The 26,228-nt window shown below is 38.8% G+C and overlaps 1 protein-coding gene across 1 annotated transcript in view; it reads left to right on the top strand.

The window, feature by feature from the left end:
- dchs2 (dachsous cadherin-related 2) overlaps positions 1–26,228 on the top strand; it is a 128,179-nt gene that overhangs the window by 37,051 nt on the left and 64,900 nt on the right. Inside the window, exons 4-5 of the mRNA XM_039750280.1 lie at positions 8,099–8,335; positions 25,082–26,095. Coding sequence (XP_039606214.1) covers positions 8,099–8,335; positions 25,082–26,095 — 1,251 coding nt within the window. The remainder of the gene's footprint in view (positions 1–8,098; positions 8,336–25,081; positions 26,096–26,228) is intronic.

Genomic DNA, 26,228 nt, shown 5'->3' with positions numbered 1-26,228 from the left:
AGCATTGTTTCTGACCATGTCCATCCCTTCATGACCACTATGTACCCATCCTCTGATGGCTACTTCCAGCAGGATAATGCACCATGTCACAAAGATCGAATCATTTCAAATTGGTTTCTTGAACATGATAATGAGTTCACTGTACTAAAATGGCCCCCACAGTCACCAGATCTGAACCCAATAGAGCATCTTTGGGATGTGGTGGAACGGGAGCTTCGTGCCCTGGATGTGCATCCCACAAATCTCCATCAACTGCAAGATGCTATCCTATCAATATGGGCCAACATTTCTAAAGAATGCTTTCAGCACCTTGTTGAATCAATGCCACGTAGAATTAAGGCAGTTCTGAAGGCGAAAGGGGGTCAAACACCGTATTAGTATGGTGTTCCTAATAATCCTTTAGGTGAGTGTATATATATATATATATATATATATATTGGAATAAAGAGACACAACACTTATAAAGGTTTGGAGTTTTTCCAGCCCCATATACTGCAACAAATGAGCCAAAGTAGATCGATACATGAGTTGTAGTTCTAACAGAGACTGCCAGAATGGCGGAATAGGGGAAGTTTTATGATGAGGGACCGGAAATGAAGAGTGATGCATGCTGGGAAGGAACCAAGATGGATTCTGGGATTGATTACGTCATCAGGACTCGACAGAGGGAGGGCGGAAGTGGTGATGCCTGTTCAGGAAATCATAGCAGGATCATGGCGGTGGTGCATCTTTCTTTCTGCAGAATAAAAGAGAGAGAGTTTAGTGCTCCGCCAATCTCCTCTGGCATGTGCTTTCACGCTACTGTTTAGGTCCTTACATGGCCCCCTACTCGCATGTGCGTGACAATATATACTGTATATTTATATACTAGGGGGGCAAGCCCCTTTGGCGCCCAACCCCAGTTGTGGCTAGACTGCCACACGCATTGTGAAGAGGGGGCTGAACGCACCCCAAGGAGACGCGATCGCTCCTCTGAAACCCCCTCTTAAACTTACCTGCTGTTTGCTTGATTAGCTGCTGGATTGCTGCTGCTGCTATGCCGCATGATCTGCTTCTTGCGCGATGCATAGAACATTTAAAACCCTGTACAGCAGCTGTCCTACTCTTTGTCTTTTATTTCCGGCCCCGGGCGTGGTTAAATCTCTTGGCACACTTGGTTAATTCTCGTCTTGCAGGACGTGAGTTCTTGATATTTTTTTTAGATATTAATTTAAAAATGAAATAAGAATCTGAAAATCTAACAACATCACATTAAAGCTCGATAAATTCTGAAAAGAATGATGCTAAACATATCTATGTAGGTTTTAAAATATGCCCAATTTAAAGCGTGACATAAAAATGTCACATAAAATCGTTGCACAAAATCATTGCATTTTTAGGCTTAGGATTTTATATATAGAGAGTAGATATATAGTATATACAGGGTGAGGCAGAAAGGAAGGACGTCTTTGAAATGGCTAGAACTCACCACCAGGTGGAGTGACAGATGTGCGGTAGGTTGCGTTAGGTTCGCAAAGTCTTAGAATTTTTTTATTTTCTTTTTAGTTGAAGCAATGGAGCCATGGATGGTAGAACACCGCGTTTTTTTGTACGATTGTCTTGTCAAGAACAACCAATCTGTTACCGCAGTTTAGCGTGAGTTTTGTTGTCATTTCAATATCCACAGAAATAAAGCTGTTCCCGCTCGTAACACTATACTACATTGGGTTAAAGCACTTTATACACAAGGTGCACTAATGAACAAAAGACCACCGGGGGCTACACGAACAACACGTACCCCTGAAAATGTGGAAAGCATACAACTAGCTCTGTTGCGCAGCCCAAGTTGATCTGCTTGGAAGCATTTTTCTGAACTTGGCCTCAGTAATTGTTCGGTAAGGCATATTTTACATTTAGACCTGCATTTACATCCCTACAAATTGGCCGTTGTGCAACAGTTGAAGGCCGGGGATTAGGCACATTTTGTTTATGAGTGATGAAGCTCATTTTCACCTCAATGGCTTGGTGAATCAACAGAATTGCCGTTATTGGGCTGCTAAAAATCTGAAAAAATTACACGAAAGACCGCTGCACAGCCCGAAAGTGACGGTTTGGTGCACTATGGACAAAACTTGCATAGTTGGTCCTTACTTTTTTGAAGATAATGGGAATGCTGTTACTGTGAACTCAGAGTGCTATATCAAGATGATAAACAACTACTTTTTACCTTAATTACAACGAAAACGTATTCCCATCCGGCGTGTGTGTTTTCAACAGGATGGGATGACAGCCCACACAGCTAGAGCATCAATGGATGTTATTCGCCCTCTTTTCCCTGGTCACCTCATTTCCAGGTTTGGTGACATTCATTGGCCTCCTTGGTCCCCTGACTTATCCATGTACGATTATTTCTTGTGGGGTCACCTCAAGGCACATGTATACGAGCATAAGCCCCTTACACTGGAGGAACTGAAGGAAGCCATTCACATGGAAGTCGCCCAAATCAACAGAGCGATGCTGAAAAGAGTGGAGGCCAATTTCCATGAAGGCCTTCAGAAATGCATCAGTGATAACGGTGGGAGATGTTGTTTTCCACACTTGATTTTGTCAAATGCTATTTCAATATGAACTCAAATCTTTCAATAAATTTCTTTGTAAGAAAAAATTAATAATTTTGTGATTTTGTAAAAAATCCATCCTTTCTTCCTCACCCTGTGTGTATATATATATATTGTGATAATAATATGCCAAAGACATCATATAGGTTTGGGGCAGCCGCCCATATATTGTTTTTCCCAGCTGCAAAAGGGTTTGTTGTATCAGAAATACGAAGTGTATTTCACAGAGTCCAAACTAGAACTGGCTATAGTAGCCCAAGATGGAGGCTTTAAAGGCCTGGAGAGGAACTGATGTCCTCAAAATGGCCGGAACCAGAAGTGACGTCAGCAAAGGGGCCGGCTTCGGAAGTGACGTCAGCAAAGTGATGTCTTCTGAGGCACCGGAACCTTGCAGGATTTCCCGGGAAAGATCTGTAGGGAACTGAGAAAGACAGTCAGCGCCCTCCGCCGCTCCTGGTCAGATGTTTCATTACACTTACTCAGGCCCTTTAGCTGCCTCCTACTCACATATACATAAGATTCCCCCAACCAGCCACTTTATTAGGTACACCTTACTAGTTCTGTGTTAGTTCCACTTGGCCATCTGATGTGCCATAATTCTTTGAATGGAATAAACAAAGTGCTGGAAACATTCCTCTGGGATTTTGGTACATACTGACTTAATAGCATCACGCAGTTGCTGTAGATTAGTCGGCTGCAAATCCATGATGCGAATCTCTCTTCCCCCATATCCCAAAGTGCTCTATTGGATTGAGATCTGGTGACTGTGGAGGCCATTTGAGTCCAGTAACTTATTGTCATTTTCAAGAAACCAGTCAGAGATGATTTGAGCTTTTTGACATGGCATGTTATCCTACTGGATGGACCCATCAGAAGATGGGTTCTCTGCAGTCATAAATAGTCAGCAGCAATACTCAGGTAGGCTGTGGCATTAAACGATGCTCATTTGGAACTAAGGGGCTCAAAGTGTGCCAACGAAATATCCCCCACATCATTACACCACCACCAGCGACCTGAACCATTGTTACAAGGTAGGGTGGATCTATGCTTTCATGTTGTTGGCAACAAATTCTGATGCCACCATCCAAATGTCACAGCAGAAATCGAGACCCATCAGACCAGCAATGTTTTTCCAAGTTTGGTGAGTCCGTGCGAATTGTAGCCTCAATTGCCTGTTCTTAGCTGACAGGAGTGGTACCTGGTATGGTCTCCTGCTGCTGTAGTCCATCTGCTTCAAGGTTCGACATGCTGTGTGCACAGTAATGTCCTTCTGCACACCTCAATTGTAATGTGTGGTTATTTCAGTTCCTGTTGCCTTTCTATCAGATCAGACCAGTCGGGCCATTTTCCTCTGACCTCTGGCATCAACAAAGCATTTTCCGACAGAGAACTGCCACTCACTGGATAGTTTCCCTTTTTCGGACCACTGTGTGGACTATTCTTCCGGTTTACCCATATTCTTAGAATTTTAGAAGAATTGTGGATAGGACTGGTGAGCTTTGTTGGGCTGAATGGCCTGTTCGTCATCTAGATTGTTCTAATGTTCAAGATGAGAACAGGCCATTCAGGTTGATGTGTTGTGCATTCAGAGATGCTCTTCTGCTCAACTCGGTTGTAACGAGCAGTTATTTGAGTTACTGTTCCCTTTCTATCACCTTGAACCAATCTGGCCAATTTAGTATCACCAGTCTACCTACCCTGTATGTCTTTGGACTGTGGGAGGAAACCTGACAGTAAGTAGACTCTTGTATATTTACTGTGCACTGCACCACCGTGCTACTCAAGCTAATTAAGTACTGTAAATAATTAAATATATACATACAGTATAAGGCAACAGCACTAAACACGTACTAGTGAATATTGTGAAAATCGTCAGTATTCGAACAAAGGTTATGTGTTAACTTGTAATGAAAAATTTAATTCTTAACTGTCAATTAAATCTGTGCATCTTAACTGTCGTGTAATCTTCTATGGTGCTATTAATACTGCACAGATTTCTGGTTTACTGACCACTTCTTGTACTCTTCAAATTGTCTTTTTTTTACATGTGTTTTATATTAAGCAAACACTTGTGCCATGACATTATTAGTAATCTTCATAATAAAGCCTGAGACAAAATGTAATTTTTTAAATATTTAAAAACATTTCATACACCCTTATTAGAGACATCTAAAAATAGCAGTAGAATTACTGGTTTTCTAGAGATTATTACAGTCAGATTTGAAGGTAAGTTTAGGTTATGATGCTAGAAGGATCACGGCCATCTGTGCTCTGTCTGATGTGAACTGATAAATAGAAAGCTTTTCCAGACACCACAATCAGTGAAACATATGTTATTTAAAATTTTTAACCACAAATATATGTTTTTGTATGTGGCTTTTTCTGTAGAGCATAACTAAGGATGGTTTCTTTTCTTAGAGCAAAAAATGAAAACTTTTTCTTTTTTATCTACAATCACTTTTTTTAGAACATACCGTACATCACACACAGTTAACAAATGTACTTAATGTTTTCTGTCTGTCCCTTTCAATTTGACCAAAACCAGGTGTTGTCTCAATATGTACTGTAATTTGATGAGTCCAACAAATCACTTAATTGTAAGGTTAAGTTTGAAATGTAAAGTCAACTTTTAAAGAAAGTTTAAAACAAATTTAAAATGCTTACTCATTATACTTGTAAAACTAAATTAAATTGATATACAAATGCTGTGTGGCACTTTTGCCATCGGAGAAGCTATGGTTAGTTTCAAATTTCAGCAGCGAGAAGCAGTGTGTTTCTGTTTCCGCATTCATTGGCTTTCATTGTTTGCTTCTCAGGAGAAGCCCCCATAATGTGTACCTTGGTAGCCTAATTCTAGTAGATGGTACTGCGGCCAATGAGAATGTTTTCTGCACATAGATTTAAAGAACAGATGGGATGAGGAATTTTAAAGATTTATTTAGGGTGTGCAGATATATAGGAGTAAAGATACATACACTTATTCAAGTTCCAGTTGTATTTTTTAATTACATTAGTTAAATTAATTACTTACTTTTTTAATTAAGTTAGCGGTTTAAAAAGTATGAAGCAAAACCTAGAAAATTTGTGATGTTTAATTTTTGATATTTACTGGTGTTTCTTTTTATTAGTTATTTAATTTCATGGGCAAGATAGATAGATAGATGGAACGTTGGCTTGGTAACAGCTCTTTAAATAAATAAATACATAAATCTCTCAAGTATATAAAAAAAATCCTGGGATGAAATGAGACTTTTTAGCCTGGGACGAGACGTGACTTTTTCAGAGAGATACTTTCATGTCCCGAAAGACGAGACAAAACTTTGTGCCAAGAGATTTAACCACGCCCAGGGCCGGAGATAAAAGTCAAAGAGTAGATAACAAAGTAGAACGTCATAAAGAGGTTGAAAAATGTTGGCGTGATACACGTGCAGAGCAGGTTAGAGATAGTGAAAGTACTAAAATTCAAAAGTCTCAATAGAATGATAGTAAAGATAACGAACACAACGGAAATAATTAATCGGTGAAATAACGGAACAGTGAAAAGAGATCGAATATATATTGTTCGGATTTATACTTTAAGTCAGAGACTTTTACTGTAGATCATGTTGCCATCAGGGAAAAGTAGTGATTCTTCTCAATGAAGAGGTGTATCTGCGAGAATTAAAAGATTTGTTGTTTGGTAAAAGTGAAATCCACATACGTGAGCGGCAGAGATCCAAAGTAGCTGGCGCGTAGCGCAGGATGGGGGGGTTAGCGAGCAAAGCGAGCAGGGGGCGAAGCTTCCTAGTAGGTAAAAAAAAATAATTTATTCATTCATTTTCAACCCCTCTTTGTCCTGAGCACGGTCATGGGGGTCTGCTGGAGCCTATCCCTGCTAGCTTAGGGCACTAGGAATGAACAAACCCTGCACAAGGCGCCAGTCCATTATATAAACAAACATGTAAATAAATATACACAAACCAGAATGACTATAAAGCAGGAAAACTTAAAGAAAGAAAACTTCTGACTTGGCAGTCACAGTGAGACATTATGCAGACCTTTTACTGTTGGTAGGAAGGAGTCCTGGTCGCATTTCTAGAAACACTTCAGCTGAATAATTCATTGTCTGAAAGTCCTCAGTGTTTAGAGAGGATGTGCAGCACCAATCATGACACTCAGTTTTGTTTTAATTCTCCCCTTTGCTATGGCCTGATGCTACCAGCCCAGCCTACTACAGTTTAGAAAATCTCGCTGGCCATCACAAAATTGGAGGAGATGTTTCTCATTCCACTTATCAATACACCCTATTACACTGTTATGCAGTGTCTTAGACAACTTCTTTAATGGAGAACGGCATTAGTCCTAAATATATTTTATATAACAAAGGTGGCATCACAATTTAATTAGTAGTCCATAAATATCCACACTGCAAAAAATGAAATCTAAGCAATTGAAAAGTACTTATATCATGGCATTAAATCTCGTTTTCCTTATTGTAAGAATTCTCGACTTATGAAAAAATATATATTTAGTTATTTAGCTTACTTTAGGAAATCTTGTCAAGTAAATTTTGCCCACCCCATTGGCAGATTTTTGTAAAACTTGTTTTTTCTAATTTATGCATATGCATTTTGTGTAGTGGATAATTAATGATGAAGTGTTGTTGCACCAAATGTTTTCAGTGGGTGACAGGCCTGGATATTAGGCAGGCTGATTTATCATCTGGACTCGTTTGCTATGGAGCCATACTGTTGTGATACGTGCAGAATGAATTTTGGCATTGTGTTGCTGAGATAAGCAAGGACTTCCATGAAAAAGACATTGTCTGGGTGGCAGTGTATGTTGTTCCAGAACCTGTGTATATCATTCAGCATTAATGTTGCCTTCCCAGATGTGTAAGCTATCCACGTTATGTGCACTGATGGATTGTGTTTATACAGTAGCATGCAAAAGCATTCAGTCCCCTTTGATTTTTGGAAGTTATCCTAATTTTCTGCATGACAGAAGATTTGTTTACATATTTATCCATTATTTTTAATGTGAGCTGTTATGTTGTAACAATACATTCGCAAAGTCAAAATAAACCATTTTTTAAATATTTAACTGAAGAACTAAGCTATTTTTTTATCTGTGTTTAATCTGTAGATTGCAATTTCTAAATTAGCATTAGAATTTTGGTGACTTCATCTTTTTGTTTGTAGAAACTACATACTCTAGTTGACACATTGGTCATTAAATACAGCATATGATGTACTGTTTATGGTGCATTAACTTTATATTTTCTTTGCGAGTTCAATAGCTAAGGATCTAAACCAATATTAAACTAAAAAGACACCAAAATAATTTCAGCATTGATACCTTAAAAAATTATGTAGTTTGGCAATGCTAGATTATTTTTTTTTTGTTTTAGGCTTACATCTAAGTAGTCATGGACCATTTAATATCATGATAAGATGTAGTTCAATATTAATGGAACTATGTCAATAATTAAAATAATTTCTTTTCTCTGTTTAATTTTTCAGGTGTAGTGTATTTGAAATCTACTTTAAACCACCTTGGATCAACTATTTTGAAAGTATCTGTGACAGCACAGGATGGAGGTGGCCTGGATTCTTTGCTCAGTGCCGTTATTACAATAAACATCTTGCAAAGTTCTGGTGCTCCTGCAGTATTTGAGAGAACAAAGTATTTATTTGCTGTTCCTGAAAATGCCAAGATTGGAACACCAGTGGGAACAGTTCAGGCAACTAACCCATCAAGTAAGTAATAAGTGCAAACCTATCAGATAAATGTTACTAAAGTTTAATCCTATATATTGTATTTGCCAGTGCCTTTATTTTACAGGATCATTCCTTTTTCTCATTGGTTCAGATTGCCATGATTGGCAAAATGTCAAAGTTCAGGCCATTGGAAATGAGCAGAAACCTTTTTGTAATGGTTTACAGAGAGATGAGACTGAAATTGTCAAGGTGCAGAGCTGTGGAAAGACTAGAAGGTCAAGAGAAGAGTTTTAAACAAGATAATATTTTAGCTAGAAGCCGGTAGAAAAGATAAACCTAAAGGGGTGCAATGAATGAAACAAAGATGGACTGGCATTCAGTCCAGGGTTCACTACTGCAATGTGCCGGTTTTAGCAAGGATAGAATTCAGCTCCTGAATTGAAAAAGATTGTGTAAGAAGCAGAGAGCTGAACAGATAACATACATTTCTTTGAAATACTATGTTAAATAACATTCATGTGACCTCTTAATTTAATTAAATGACATTAAAAATTTGTGGCAGATTACAATGAGTGTGTTTGTGTGTGTGAATCGCAACAAATTCTGGCAGTACATATATTACCTGTACCTTTTTGCTTCTGCTGAATTCTTCAAAACCTTAATTCTTCTACATTTACTACTGTATACACAGACTTCCATTTTCACTGAAAAGGACCAAAGAAAATTAGTGATTAAAGCAAATTCACTTAATAAAGCTGTTTCTGTTAAACACATTTTTTCTCTTTAATTTTTCTATGTTGCGTTCTTATTCCTAAAACCTTGCTCATACTTCTGAATGTCAAGTATTTTCTGACAAATGCTGTTTCAGTTCATTTATGATACGTTGTAATAATTTTGATGGCCAGTGCAGTTTTCTACACTGTGGTGTGCTGGGCTAGTAACATCACTTCAAGAGCAGCCCACTGAATCAACAAGCTGGTTAAAAGGACAGAATCAGTTAGAGGACACACTCTGGACTCCCTGGAGGTAGTAGTGAAGGAAAGATTGATAACAAAACTGAGTGCCATTATGAACACTGCTGCACATCATCTCTGTGGCATGACCTGAGGACTTTCAGGCAAGAAATATTCAACAGAGGTGTGACAAGAATCGTGACGGGGGCTCCTTTATACCAACAGCAGTACACCAGCATAATGTCTCACTGGGATTGGGACTGTTGAGGCTGAGGTTTTCTTTCTTCTTAATTTTCTAGCTTTTTAGTCATTCTTGTGTGTGTTCAGACCAAAGTGTGTGTGTGTGTATGTATGTATGTATTTATTTATTTATCCGTCTACCAATTTATGTATTTATTTCTTTAAAAAGATTCTGTTAAAAGCCAAATTTCCCCCTGGGGATAAATAAAGTTCTATCTATCTATCTATCTATCTATCTATCTATCTATCTATCTATCTATCTATCTATCTATCTATCTATCTATCTATCTATCTATCTATCTATCTATCGAAGATGTAAGGTATCAGCTCTGAAAGTCTGAATATTTGTTACATTTTGGATATTATAGTAAGAAATTTGGTCAGAACCAGGATTGCAAGCAGGTGGCATGGAACAGGGACAGGGCCAATCTAGAAGAAACACATACAGGCAATAGCAGCAAGTCAAAAGTGTCTCAACATGATCACTGCCAGGGTATACTATACATTACGTGAGTGTATTTTACACCATGTGGCTACAAGAAAGAGCATCAACTTTAAAGAATGGTAAAGGAAAGAATAGCAGAGGTATCAAAACCTTCATATTGATAAAGGTCACATGGTTCCAGAAGTAGGTCTTTGGGACCATGCCAGCTTTCTGAGAGAACAGAGGGCATGAATTCTGACTTGGAATCCATAGGTGTGCAGGGACACCAACAGCTACAGGCTGTAGCCTTGTGTTCCTGTTGCAATTTTGAAGCTACTTCTGAACTCTGGAAGTAACCCCAGGAAGGGGTTTAAAACCTCTCCAGGTCAGAATCTCAAGAAATGTGGACTCTGGAAAAAAGGTTTGTTTCAACTGCTTATTTAGTAGGAAGAATAAGTGATAAGAGAGAGAGAGAGAGAAGGAAGGTAAATAGGAGAGCAAAGCAGTGGTAGGCAAGACATGCACACTTTGTGGTGGGTGACACGCTTCACAAGGCACGCAAACAGTACATAAAAAATATCACTTAAAACAAAATTTCTGTGTAGAATTTGTATTCTGTAAAATATACATTTGCAAGGAACTTGTTACGTGATTATTCCATTTGGGCAATTTAATTTAATTTGTTTATTATAAGTTATTTAGAATGCATTGTAGTAAAATTAGATCTTCAACGTGGGGCCAAAGACACTGAAGAAATGTAGAAAATGCATGGATGTGAAAAAAAGAATTGATTAATTGGCGTTAATCAGTTAATTAATTGTCAGTTTTGGCTTTTGCCAGTAATTACTTAGACAATTTGATAAGGCTTCCACTGAGAGTGGTTTCTCAGCTATGAGACTTGCATCAAGGTAACTATAAAGCACACTCATTTTAAGAAACAAAAAAATACAATTTGTTGATAAACACAGGATTATTTAAATATGATAACTGCATTTATATTGACATAGAAAGCAGGGCGCAAAACAGACGAGACTGACAAACATAGAACACAGAAGAGGCTGGCTGTTTACAGGCCATTTAGAATTCTAATTTATCTTGGCTCAAAGTCTTTAAGAATATTGTCCAGTGCTGTGTGGGGTTGTTTGCTGTTGCTCTCGATTCAAGTGGAGGAATCTTCTTGCATTGCAGTGCACTCTTTCCCTTTGCTAACATGGTCCTTTGTTTGTGGTGTGATGTGGTGTGATGCTGCCTTCCTCAACTTGCTGTTAGGTATTTCCCACTGCAGCTTCATAGGGGAAAGTCTTACTCTTTCTGGACCAAGAGCGAAGGTGCTCAAGTTCCCTTCGTAAAGTAATGCTGCCTTTTAGTCTTCTGAGACAGGGCTGAGTCACAGAAACAGCGCTCGCTTGGCTTGGTCAAGTGGATCTTAGAGTTAGTTCAGAGCATCCAGTTTCAAGGCTCTAAGTAAGAAAGTTTGTGAGCTCTTTGCTCTGCAGAGTAGGGATGGCTTCTCACCCCAAAGAGAGCAGACAGTCAGGTTTCTGCTTACAAAGTGAACAGATTGTCAGCTTCAGCTCCCCAATTTGCTGTGCATTTTTTGCTTTTTGGTTTCCAACTGAGAACATACAGGTGAACGCAGCTAATTTTGAAGGAAGATGTAAGGTCACTACTAGTTACAGAATCAGTGCCTGCTTATACTTTGTTCATCACATCCAGGCCAGCTCAGTTCATAGTCACAAGCTTAAGATGAATATCCATTTGGGTGTCTTTTTGTCTGAAGGAACCTCTGCAGATGTGTCAGCTCAACTTTGAATTACACCTCTGTTATTAGATGAAGTACAGAGCTGACCAAGGTGTTGTTATGAGCTGCAGTGCAACCATTTACTCAGGAATGCAAGTGGGAGATGCAGCTGGATTTCTGCATCCCTGTTAAATCTGCTGTCTTAACCGGCCTTTTTTGCCACTACACACCTTGCCAAATGGAAAGGCCCACTTTGTCCTACAGCCTCACACATAATAAAAAATAAAATGGAAGAACTGGTTGCACTACACTTATATATCTACTTGAAAATATGCAACTCCTTGACCCTTGATTTGTTGCATTTCTTACAGTACCATGGTATAGTTTTTCACTAAAAAAATTAAAGTAGCATTTTGCCATTGAAGAGAATCTATGTTTAATACCAGTCCAGTTTAGCAAACTTCAAAAATTTCCCGCTGTGTCCTGTGAGTGTTTCAGAAAATGAATGGACGTCTCAGGCTGATTCCTTGCCCGGACAAGAAAAGAAAACAAAAGGACAGACTCTCTGACCAGATGGGTACTAGAATCCTTACCTGGCAGGGAGGATCAGGAGAGACACCGAAATCTGAGTACCGTGTTCCCTGATATGCTTAGAGGTCATTGTCCCTGGGATTCAGGCCCCCTTTGGATACCCACAGGGCATCAGGGAAATTTGAGTTCTGGAACACTGCACTGTTTTGTTCAGTGGTTGCCACCAGGGGGACTACAAGGGGATATGGCCCCTACTTTGGGTGAGTCCCGGAATTGCTTCCTGCGGACCTTGTCCATCATCTTAACCAGTATACGGAGTTGGGAGGAAGTGAATGAGGCTTGATGGGCCGAGTATGAAGAAACAGGATTGTTTACTGAGCTGTTTACTTTGGTTTCTCTTATTTTGATCTGTGGAGATAATGTTTATTAATAAAAAATGGACTGTATTTGAACTCATGATTGGTTTGGGTGTGATTGTGTTCAAGGTTTAGGGCTCAATGGTGCCCCCAACTGGTTACAGTCCATACTCTTGAAAGTACTGGTTCTTTATGGCACTGTATAGTTCTTTACTGGGTTGTGTGGTTCGTCATTGAGTTATTGCATGACAAAGCACCATTTCGTTCTTTGCATATGAAAGTTGGTGGTTTTTGCTTCGAAAAACTTTCAAATATGTGGAAAAGATAATCATTCATGTGTAGTAGGCTACCTATCAGGACACCAATATATCAGGAAAATCTGGATTTAACCTACTGTATTTGTTACTGTACATATGGAGAAAGACATATGCCTGTTACAGGTCTAAATATATAAAGATTCTTACTGGAACCTTCATGTGGATGGGTCTTTTGGGAACCAAAAATGGTTCCCTTATGTCATCTCTCTGAAGAACCACTTTGTCACCTTTATGTTTAAGAGTGTAGACACACGTGTGTGTGTGTGTGTGTGTGTGTAATCCTGTAATGGACAACTGGTTTCATATTGCGGTCAGGTTTTTGGTTTCCTGTAGCTAACTGAGGGTCCCTTTGACTTAATATTGGGTAAGAGCAGGTAGGTAAAAAAAAGTGAATGCAATCACAGTGAGCATTCAGGTAATTAACAATGTAGTGTTATGACGATCGTAACATTGCAATTTACAATGCATATTTCAATGAAGGAATTCGCAAATCTTTGTAAAAATATTGCTTTATCCATCTGAAATATATTGGAAAAAATTCCAGTGTAATTTTAAATTTTCGGTTTAGTATTCTGAAACTGTCAAAGCAGATTTCTAATATCTGATGCAGATAGATGGTGATTGGTTCATCTGCACCACTGCCCCTTAGCAGTAAAAAATTAAACTGCCATTGTAGTTGTCTTGTTCTAACAATAGAAGACTGGAAAAAAAGTTTGTATGCACTTGGCAGTTTTCTTTATACTGATCTCTGCCAGCGGGCACTTTGTCTTCAATGGCATGTTTCTCTTTTTACTTTTTGTATTTGGTTTTGACTGCATTTCCACATACTGTTTGTGTTTTCATCACTTACATCTGCTTTTTCACTTTGCATTCTGTGCATCTTTATTTGTGTTTGTGCTCTTAGCTTAGAAATGCCAAAGGTGTACCTTGTTTATATCATCACTCTTTAAAAGCTTCACAACAATTTAACTTAATTTATTTCGTTCAGTTATTTGAGGTGATAATGACTGGGTGTAATTTAAGTGGCTCCTAACAGAAATAAAGGTTTGCTTATTTCAAAGAGTAAAGACATTTGGCCATCTTAAGGTTGATACTGTTGCTCTTGTATACAGTATCTCTTGTTTTGGAGCCATTAGCTTAGCCCCCCTAGAGTGCTAGACAGTCATACCAGGTTGCATGACTGCTTAGAGGATTCATTTAATACACTGGGAATAACAAGGCAATATGTAAAACTTGAATTTATTTTCTCATTTTTTTTGGCTTGTAAGTTGTGAACTTACACGTTTCAAGTTACAGTGGCCAAAACATGGATAGACCTCAAAGTTCAAGAGAATGTTTGATTCTGAGAAGTATTTACTTTTTTAACAACCAGTTTCCTAGTTAGTAAACATTTTAAAGAACTACTGTTTATATTTAAAAATGTTTAACTGGCAGTTTTAGCCTTCCTGGTAACCTTTATCAAAGAAATCATTGAAATATCATCCAATGAAATGTTTTGTTTTCTTGTCAAAAACAACAAAAAATATTTTTAATAGCCATTATGTGGGGTTTAATCTTACCATAGATTACGTTAAGCAGATGACTGTATGCAAGGTAACAGCTTAATGATCTGCAGGTAAATGCTGTCTGTGAGTGTGGTAGTGTGGATATTGTGTTCTGGTAGGCAAAGATAATGTTTGGTAGTTTGATGTTTCAGGTCTACGACATGGAGAGTGTTTTTTTTTGGGGGGGCATCTCTTCTGACAAATGCTCAGTATGGATGAGAGTATGGACATGGGGAATTTTAACAACTTGCTGAAGGGACTTGTGGTTTAGCACAGTGCAGTTCCTACACGATAATGTGATGTGTTTAGGCAGTGTTTTGTTAAGAAACCAAGTAAGATCTTCAGTGATGTGGGTGCATCTGGCAGCTATTTCAATGAAGAAGCTCCTAGAATGTTTTCAGCATTACTATTTACAAATTGATTTGTTGACATTGTACATATGCAGTGAGTTAATAAAAGCTGTCTCTTTTTCACCTGTATAAATTATGTAAGGCAAGTTAGAAATGTAATGAGATTGAAGAGCAGGGTGTGTGGTTAGCATGTGCCAACATCTGTCAGATACACTAATTGCCTGGCAGTGTGTAGAAATGTAAAATGTTACCTACAACACCAATTATAAGAAGTGCCATCATTGCTCCGGACTTATATTACCCTTAAAAATTAGCTTTCATGTTAGAAGACAACATACCCAATGTGTCAAAACCACAATGGTATGCCCCACAGCTTCCAACAGTGGGTGTTTGCTAAGGATATTTAGCATCTCAAAATTAAAACACCACTGCAGCCTTAGCTGAGTAGCCATGGATCTAGCAGAACATGGAGGAAGTAGTATGAAACTATGGTCAAATGAGTGGAGAAACAGAACAGATCTTATCAATCTTAATTCTAAATGTAGAATTCTTGGTCATGGCAGCTAAATATCTCTGCTGAACTTTATAACGTGCCACATCACAACCACTTTTCTGCAAAAGCACACAACTAGAAATAAGTTGAAGTTATTGTTACATTGGCTTCTTCTTGACATCTTAAATAAAAAAATAAAATAAAAAGTGTCTTTTGGAATAGGTTGCCTTCTATTTTTGTTACTTCCCATGGTCCTTTTTACTGCTGAACATTGAGGTTTGACACTTAATGTTGATTTCTCTGATCACACACTGCTTATACAGTTTGTTCTGTTCTTGTTGGCCAAGGTCCCCAGGACTCTGACTGTGATTGGCTTGTCCTCTCCTTTTCTACAGTCCGTTTGTGGTTTTCCAGTTAGGTGATGGACAGATATTGTTGTTTTTCATTTATGTTCATTAGGTTTTTTTTTGTTTTTGATGTATTTGAACAAGTCTGTATCCTCATATGTAACAGTTCTATATTTATTTACTGAGTGGTATATAATCCAGTCTTGCATTTTTGCCTTGTAGTTTATACTACTGTATTGTGAAGGGAATTACTTGTGTTCTGTTTTGTGTGTTGTATTTTTTGACACCCATTGCACACCAAACCTATCTGGAAGGGGGTCTCGTTCAAAAGATTTCTTCCATTTTTTTCTGTGTAATTTTTTTTTTTGTTGTGTATTTAATTGTCTTCTTAAGAAGTCAAAGCTGGGAGGCTGTCTGTCAAAAAACAGAGCCATTGCGGCACTCCTTATGTCATTTTGGGCTATGTAAGAAATAAATTGCTGTAATTGTTATTGTTGTAGGATGTATCCTGATGTATTGGCTGAACTACCCTCAGTGGCCTAGTCATTCTGGCCCTGTGATCATCCCCTGTCTCTATTCTGCTAACTGTCTCTCACCATTTCAGCACCTAACAGCTGATGTGTGGTGATCGTAATAATATTTATTATATTGCAACAACAATATTTTATTAAAAAATAAATTGTTAAGCTTCAAGAAAAATAATTAAATGTAAAAAAATGTAGAAGTTAGTTGTCTGGGTATTCAAAGTACAACAACCACATTTCTTTCTATAGCATATTTTCATACAAATGATGTCTCTCAAAGTGCTTTACATGATGAAGAAAGAAAAAAAGAAGACAAAATAAATAAGATAATAGAATTAGGGAACACTAATTAACATAGAATAAAAGTAAGGTCCGATGGCCAGGGAGGACAGAAAAAACAAAAAAAAAAAACTCCAGATGGCTGGAGAAAACAAAAATAAAATCTGCAGGGGTTCTGAGGCCACGAGACCACCCAGCCCCCTCTAGGTATTCTACCTCACATAAATGATCTCACAATCAGTCCTCATTGTATTCGGGGTTCACATGGAAAAATCTGATGATGACGGTCATGTGGACTTCTGGCCTTTAATCCATCAATATAGGTATATATCAAAGTATAAGCAAGACTGCTACAGTTTTGTTTTAGACCTAGAAAGCTGAGCTGAAGTTGTTGGCATATTAATTTTTACCTTGGGCATGTCAGAGATGCATTATCTTTGGGCTGTGTGAGTTTTGCGGTAATAATGAACATTTGCTGAGTTGATGTCTAATGTTCAGTGAAGAGAATCTGCTTCATAAGTATGAAATGGTCAGTTTTAATGGGCGTTATTTTACCGCATCCTTACTCATAATCTTAAATACCAGGCCATCTAGTTTTATATTTAGAAGTGTCGATATTTTTCGTAACAGAATTAGTTTAATTAGGTGCAAAAAAATAACTCCTTCTAAGTTTAAAGTAGATTTTTGCCAGTCTTTGTCCTGAAGTACTGCTGTTGTTACCAAATCTTTGATGTAAAGGAAACTTTATTTATTTCTGTGATGCGTTTGTGCTTTCATTTTACCATGCCAGATCTTTCTAATATAATGTGTTTTCCAATTCCTAGAACATCATTGAGAAATTTTGTGGATTTTTATTTTTTCTAGATTTATTTAATATATGTAGATAGTTACATTGTGATGAACAGACACAGGCGTAAATGAGAGTAAGTTAATTGGTGGGCAAGCTGTTCGTTCTCAGGTCACTCGTGTCTCATTACCAATTGACAGCACAATAAGAACAAACAATTGGGTTTGATTAGCTCTGGGAGGATAATGGTTTAAGCAAAATCAGTCAATTCAGACAATTAATTATTAAGCCTAAATTAGGTGACAATAGTATGTAACCACCAGGGGTGCCACTGATCTCCAAACCTCAGATACAGTAATGCCCAACACAATTCTGGGTTTAAATAAAAGATATTTGTTAAACCAAAGCACCCTTATAATAATCACCCAGTCACAATACAATCAAATTAATCAATCAATTTCTTCCTCCTTCCTGCCTCCAAGAGTGTTGCCCACTGCCTCCTGTTTCTGACTCCTTGATGTGAGGCGGTGAGCTCCTTTTCAAGCCGGACTCAAGGATGCTTCCAGTACCACAGTGTGTCCACTTATATTACTTAAGCGGGGCACAAAGTCGTTTCCTGGTCCAGCTGGCAAATTGGTATGTCCTTCCATTTTGGCCACATATCTGGGCAATAAATTATCTTCCATCCCAGCCTGGATGCCCGTTCATCCTCTTGGGCACCTACAAGTACAGTATTAGCAATTTGTTTCTAATTAAGAAGCTAGCACAAATTCAAAGTTATAGACACTGTAGCCCTCAAGAATTAAGATTGAAAAGCTAGAAACTGAATTAACACATCAAGAAAAATTCTGTGAAAATTGGACCCATATGGACATCCTTTGTTCTTCTTAAACAGTTGTTGAAGTGGAATGGGGAACAACCAGTTTGTTACCCTTGTTAATGTCCCCCAGACCCATAAAGCGTACTGAGGGCTAAAATTACAGGAGTACCAGGAGAGGACAGACAGACTGGCCCTCTTCTGCTATACTCTGTGGTGGGAGAAGTCTGCAGGGATGTCTAGTGCCACTAGGGGGAGCGCCTCTGGGGTACCTGTAGAACTTTGAGCACTGGCCGGATAACCCGGAATTAGCAGTGAGGACTTACCCGGATGGGTTTCCTGACCTGGGCATAAAAGGCTGTCGTATTTGGTATACAGGGGGCCGTGGAGTTGGGAGGAAGCCATTGCTAAGAGACTAGAGGGTAAACAAAATGACCAGAAGGCTTAGTTTTTTGTTATTCTTAAGCCCCTATGTATTTATGAGGCACTGTTTTGAATCTTCTCCTGCTTTATGTAATTAGACCCTTTTCTTTTGTCACTTGTGTTCTTTTTCTGGTAATCGTTTGGGCTCGTACCAGGACCCTCTACCAGGGAAATCCTCCAATAACTCCAAAAATAAATAAAATGTACCCCTGAGTGTTTTAATATTAGCTGATCTTCCAGGCTGTGCATCAGAACTTCTTAACAAAAACAACACAGTTTCAGCAAAAGGAAAATTGATGGCATAAACCAAAAGCTGTCATTAGTTGAGTAAAGAAGGTGGCACGGTGGCACAGTGGTAGTGCTGCTGCCTCGCAGTAAGGAGATCTGGGTTCGCTTCCCGGGTCCTCCCTGCATGGTGTTTGCATGTTCTCCCCGGGTTTGCGTGGGTTTCCTCCTACAGTCCAAAAACATGCAGGTTAGGTACATTGGCGATTCTAAATTGTCCTTGGTGTGTGTGTGTGCTCCCCGTGTGTGCTGACTCCCTGCCCGGGGGGTTTGTTCCTGCCCTGTGCTGGCTGGGATTGGCTCCAGCAGACCCCCGTGACTCTGTGTTAGGATATAGCAGGTTGGACAGTGGATGGATGCATGGATGAATAGTTGAGTAAAGAGAAGAACAGGCAAAATACAGAAAGTAGCTGATGCCTAAGAGAGCAGGTTAACTTTGCCAGCAAGCAACAACGTGCCACCTGCACACCAGAAACCAGAGCTACAATTAGCCAGTGCCAGCTCAGACATTTTTCGCTACTCTCTGGGCAGCGAGAATTTACAGACAAGAACGAGAAGCATCTTTTAACAAGCCTCCGCTGCCTCACTGTATACGTAGAGTGGTGTTCCTAGTCCGGCTTTCATAAGGGGTCACCACCATGCCCCCAAACCTCAGACACAAGTCTCAAGGTTCAAAGCAAGAATTTATTGAACAGTGTACTTAACAAGCTTCTTTTCACAATGCACAATCATTTATCTACTTCTCTTTTCCATTCTTTCCAGGTGAGTTTTGTCCATCTCCCCTCCCTCCTTTTAAACCCCAACCCAGAAGTACTTCGGTCCCAACTGCTTGTCTCCACAGAAGCATTTCTGGGTCAGGTGGAACCTGAGCTTTCACTTCCTGACAGCTCCCCCAGCATCCCCCATGGATCTCAAAAGGCAGTCTTACGGGATCACAAATCCCATGCTACCCTACGGGCATCTTTACTGGGATTAGCCATAAGGGATGCTTTCACCAAGTGTATTGGGGGTTACAACCTGCGTGTGAGAGGCAATCTCCCATTGTCCCATATATGTGGTCTCCCAACTGTAATAGAGTACATTACTTATTCTGGTCCATCCATTTTGTCCTTTGGCATCCCAGCTGAATATGTGATTCCCATCCATTGCTGCTGAGATGCCAGTGCTTTTGCTCCTCCCTTCTGTACAATTTATTATATTGGCCTCTTGGCTGGGTAAGTTATCTCAGCTGGGAGGCCGGCCTGTCTGTTACACTGCACATTTGGCCATTGATGTCTGTGGTGCAGGATGGTGACATGGTTAAAGTGAAAGATTCTAAAATTGAGGATATTAACATTCTTAGATATGGGATTTCAAGGTCAGTTCCTAAAAATCTTCCCTGATCAATGTGTCTTTTGAAGATACAAATCAAAAATCTACACAAGGCAGGCAAACTAGACAATCAAAGCTGGATAAGCAAAGCCAAGAGTGATGCTTTTCTTTTGCTCAATCAGATCATCCCAAACTTTTGATTAAAATCTTTTATTTTCTTTTCCCCCAACACTAATTAGTTCCAGATGTGAAAAAAATATGTTGATAGTGTTGCAGACATGCAACAGCTTGACTTAACTCAAAAAGTCGGAGGACATTGCTGATATCATTGTGCTCTGAATACTTTATTCTAATGCAGTTTTTCCATCATACATGGCAGTGTGATAAAGATAGATAAATGTTATACACCACTAATACAAGATTAATGTGTACAGCAAATACTTTGTTAAAAGCCAAAAACATTACAATAGTTCAGATTCAGCTTGAAGAGTTTTGTTCTTGTGATAAAGTAGTTAGTCCCTGCCAAACTGAAGTTCCCAACAGAGGTGATTCTTCCCAAGCAAAAAAATAAATAAATAAATAAACTCCATGGGGTCCTCCAACTCGTCCTTCGTCGAGTCTCAACATGGTAAAATGTATTATTTTAGTGCAAAATGTACATGAATAAAATCAACAGGGAAGATTTAATAAACACAAATTCTTCATTTTCATTTTGTTAAAAAGAGATTCAATAAAACACCACAATAAATACAACATTGGTATATAAAATAGAGAAACAATAATGGAATAAAGTAAATTTTGAGAATATAAATAAACTAGGGGGCTTTGCCCTCTGTTCGCTTCACTCGCCAACCCCCCTTGCCTGTGCTATGTGCTAGCCTCTTTGCGGTTCTGCCGCTCGTGTATGGGGATGCAGATGTACAATTTACTGACTTTTTTACATTACAGTGAGTAATTAACCATATTAAAAAATAATAAAATGTAATAATTGGAAAGTAAATTATGTTTCATGTTGCATAATACAATTTCATTCTGTTTGGCTTTGAAATTAACACGCAAAAACTTTAACTTACACTTTTACTGTAAAACTTAAGTGAAAACAATTTTTTGAATTCAATTTTCATCAATTTCACATTGAATTGTGATTCTGTGTTTGGATTTTCATCGTGACAACACGACTGCCCGTGATTGAATTTTGTTTCTTTCTCTCTATTACATAAAACAACTTTTTCGAATGTTTGTCTCTGAGATTTGCAAATTGTATTTGCAAAAGCTATTCTAATGGGAAACTGTTAACTTTTTAATACAAATGGCATATCAAGTTCTCCTTTGGTGTCTAATATTATCCCCTGAAGATGTACTACATTACCTTTCTTGGATACACCCTCTTTTCCACAGTAATTCGTGTGGAGGAAGATCAGATGGTGTTAACGGTTGTAGATATTCTTTATGATATTGTAAGTTGATGTTTTCATGTTCTGCACGATCACCACCAACTGTTTCAGCAGGTAGCCAATTGTAGAGAACATGTTGCCTGAAGAAGGACCCTGAGTTGCCTCGAAAGCTTGCCTACTGTAATCTTTTTAGTTAGCCAATAAAAGGTGTCATTTTGCTTGGCTTTTCTCTACATTCATAATGGCAAACATAATGGCAAGTACTAAAAGCATATTCCATTGATACGCATTTAACCAATTTGCAGTGTAACCAATCAACATTTTTGGTGTTAATTCGTTTGACTTCATCATTTCTCGGTGCTAGGATTGCCCGTATACTCATTTTTATTGTATATAATCCTTCGTGATGAAATTCTTCAGTAAGATTTGGACATAAGTCTTCTTTAAATAGAAACTTAAAGTGAGGAAACCGTTAAAATTTATAAGAGCTGAGAGAGCAAGAGCTGTGTCTGTCAAAAGCATTTACTCAAATGAGAGGTGAGATTACCGTGTGCGTGGTTTTCTATGGTTGAGAGGTGGGCGTGACATGAAAACATCTCATGGCCAAAGTCTCATCTTGCAGAACTTGAAAAAATCTTCCAAAAAGTCGTCTCGTCTCAGGATTTTTTAATATAATAGAGAGATGAAAAAGTAAATAAAATGCTAGCACCTTAAGCTTGGGAAAGACCCTATATAAATAAAATGTATTATTATTATTATTAATTAAATGTGAGGTGTACATGGTAATAAAATTTAAATACAAATTACACATTGTAATGCAGCCACCATGTCCTCCAGGTCCAAAGACCTATAAATACTGCGCACAACTGAAGTTAGAGCTCGGGCAGAAAGTATCACCTGGCACATGGTAGATCTCAAGTGACATTTAAGGAGTTTTGAACAGATGGAAACTTCTCTCAGCAGATGCATAAATGGTAGGAACAGTCAGGACTGCTGAGGGGCTACATTTTGACTTGTTAGACCGCCATCTCAGTGTTACCCACTCACCCTACTCTGCACTGACTACAGTGGGCTCTGGAGAGACTGAAGTCAAATCAGAATTGTATAAACAAATGAATCAATCCAATTTTTGCTTCCAGACATGTAAATGCTCTTCATGATTGATGAATTTGGCTCTAATTACATTTAATGTCACTAAAAAAGTAATGTTCATTACAAAAATACTGACACTCTCGCAAAGGAGATTGGGGGTCCCCCCTCAAGGGTGTATCCAACTGTGTCATTGTAGTGTGTTGATGCTGTGCTTCAAGGTGAATTCCCATAAATTTGTTATTGCAGTGAGAACCAATGTAAACTGTTGTAGAAATGAAATTTGGAAATATAAATTCTGTTTGAGACCGCAACCAGGCAGGAGTTAACTTGTCCATTGTGTCCTTTGTTTACTCTTCAGCAAATACTGAAGTGGGAGCACCCTGTACAACAATCTACTAAGGAACAGTTCCTTGGGCAGATGTTGGCAGTAAGTGGTCAAAGAATAAGAGCAGAGATCTATAAACAACTGAATTTACATAACAGTGCTGAATTCATGCATACGCATCACCTGACATTCACACACCCATCGGTCTGATTGTTTCATTAGCTTACATGCCCAGATAACATATGTTATATATAAATAAAAGTCTCATTAACTTATAATACCTTTCATGAGTTCCTGTACGTGAGACATCTGTCAAGTTTTACTGGGTACATGATAGTCCGCCAACTTCTTGAACTATCACCCAGAGTTTTCTTGTTTTTTGTTGTCCACTTGACCTATCTGGTTTCCTGATATACAGTACTTGAAACAGGTTTCTGACATTTATTAACCCTTTTATACATCGTCTAATATAGATGCTGTGAAGCCACCATGGCGCATACAGCAGTTATAACCTGGACACACATAGGCAGGACACAGGTTTAAACTCAACACCCAGTTTATTCACAGTTTTAAAGTGTGCACAAATCACCAACACCGCAACATACAGTTTTGTCCATTCACCTCCATTCCAACTCAGGCTTTGTCTTCTTCCTCCCAACTTTGGCCATTCATTGTAGTGAGGCGGCTCCTCTTATTCAGGTCCCGGGAGGTGGCTCATTAGTATTACCTGGAATCACTCCCAGGTGCACTAGAGGTCCTCTATAAGGCTCTATAGCTCCCCAAGGCAGCCCCCACAAAAACCCAACAAGGCTTCAACAAACTCCAGCTCCCAACATGCCCAGTGGGAATATGCAGTGCCACAGCTGCCCAGGAGGGCTGCCCTCTAGTGTCCCAGGGGAGGAATTATCTCACCAATGCCCTCTCCCCGGTCCTTCCACTCTGTTGGTGTCCCAGCCAGGTAGTGGCCGTGGCCAACCATCACAATGCTATATTTTAACGTGGAAAGCATTCCAAACACTTCATGTGCAGTACCCCTAAATGACTATGTGACTCCCAAGTCTCATTTTTTTTCCACAAAATGGATGCCACTCGGGGTCCTCTTCCCAATTTGGGGCCCCAGGCAATTACCTGCCTTTCCTATCCTGTCGCTGCACCTCTGGTTCCCAACCTAACTATATGTGAATGTTTGAAATGCTGAAAGTTGGTGCACCATGCCAAGGATCAAGGTCAGTGCAACTCTTACCTTATCAAAGTACCACCAGTATCTTTTGTGGTGACCAACCTGCCGTCCTTTCAAATGTTGACAGGAATTACTCCACACCGTAGGAGGCAAGCATTTTCAGAAGACTCTATGCAGCTGCATCACTATGTGACCAACCTGCCATCTTTTAGTTTTGCCCTATTCTGCTTGTACATTGGGCACCCTGTATCAAAGCAAATATTGCATTTTGGTGGCTGATTGTTGCTTGTACCAACTGGTGTGACAAACTTTCTAATTTTTCACTTTTCTGTTCTTTTTTGCTTGAATTGTTCCAGATTGTATGAGATGTGGTGTGATAGAAACAACAATTTGATTGGCCACATTTTTTGGAGCTCCTTTAGTTTTTTTTTTTGTTTATTTTATTCCCTCCCAGTCTCACTATGGCTTTTTTGTCAATTACGTAAATGTTCCCTTTAACTGCTTTCTTTTTTCTTTAGGTTGATACCAAAAAATCATACAGTCGCGGGTGATTTATTATAAGTTTCTTATATAAAAAGACATAGTATTTGCATCTAACCTATACACATCCTCCTGTATACTTTAAATCATCTCGAGATTACTTATAATACCCAAAACAATGTAAATGATATGTAAACAGTTGTTATACTGTATTGTTTAGGGAATAATGACTTCAGCATGACTTCAGTACCTCTGACAAATACATTACCATGCAGATATTTGTATTAAGTTCACTGCTGACTTTAAATCAGTTACGCTTGAGTGGATGTGTGTATGTTCGTGTTCCTGAGGTTGCCTCATGATGGATGGGCAGCCTGTCAATGACTGATTTCTGCCCTGCATCCAGTGTTGCTAGAATTGGGCTGGGTTTCTATTACGACCCCTTGTGGGTTCAGAAATTAAATGTGTAGATTTTATTATGCAAATGAACATTTAAATTCATTTCCACTTAGTCAGTATTTCTTGTCATTTTTATGTAAGGATTTGTTTTCCTCCCAATTTTTCATAGTTCCTGTTTCTTCTTAATTTTCAGGTTCAGTTGACTTGCTCACATACAGGATTTCATCAGGCAATCCAAACAATCTTTTCACCATCCATCCACTGTTTGGGTTGATCAGCACCAGTCAGCCTTTGGATCATGAAAGCTATCCTTACATCATTCTCATTGTACAGTCTCAGATGGGTAGCTCTCCTGTGTATAGCAGCACACAGGTGAATATAACCATCACTGACTTGAATGACAATGCTCCATTTTTTCATAAGGAATCTGAAACAGTTTGGATATCCTGTAACACTTTGCCTGGAACTGTTCTGTTTTTGGCTCATGCGGAGGACAAAGATAGTGGACGTAATGGAAAGGTTAAATATTCTTTACAAGAGGACACCGAAAGTGTATTCAGCATTCACCCTTGGCACGGAATGGTTTACCTAAACAAAAACATTTCCAAGAACACCCACACCCAATTTATTGTAGACATCATAGCAAAAGATTTAGGAAACCCTCCTCTGGGCTCACCATTCACTCTTATTGTCAAAGTTGACTGTACCAAAACAGAAGACATCTTGACTTTTGAGACACTTATTTATCAAGCTGAAGTAAATGAGAATACCCAGGTTGACAGCCTGATCATACAAGTCAGTGCCCATGGCCAGAGTCCTCAGACCTATTCAGACATTATCTATTCTCTAAACACAGTTTCTGGCAAAGCTACTTTTGGTATTCATGCGAACAGTGGTTGGATTTATCTCCTTACTGGCCTAGACTTTGAATCTGTTCATAATTACCATTTCACTGTGTCAGCCAGAGCCCAAGAACACAATGCATCTGCTAGTGCCATAGCTACTGTTATTATCAGTGTCCTGGATGATAATGATAATGCACCTGTTTTCTCTCAAGACTTTTATTTCTTCACCATTCAAGAAGGTCCTGTACCTCACGGACTAATTGGCTCTGTGAAAGCAACAGATCTTGATTCTGGAAGAAATGCCCAGCTTTCCTACATCCTCTTATCAGATGGTAAACACTTCCGGATTAATTCCAACACAGGTAAAAATAAATCTAAACATACATGCGCTTTCAATGTTTCAATAAGTGTTTCAAAATCAGATAAAAATTATTAGATTTAGTATCAACTGATGCAATATTGTGTACACAGTGTGAGGCATATATAGGTGAATAG

Source organism: Polypterus senegalus, chromosome 4 (assembly GCF_016835505.1).
Source record: "Polypterus senegalus isolate Bchr_013 chromosome 4, ASM1683550v1, whole genome shotgun sequence".
Taxonomy (NCBI): domain Eukaryota; kingdom Metazoa; phylum Chordata; class Cladistia; order Polypteriformes; family Polypteridae; genus Polypterus; species Polypterus senegalus.
Note: the sequence above shows the minus strand (reverse complement) of the source record. Positions and strands in the feature narration are given on the sequence as shown.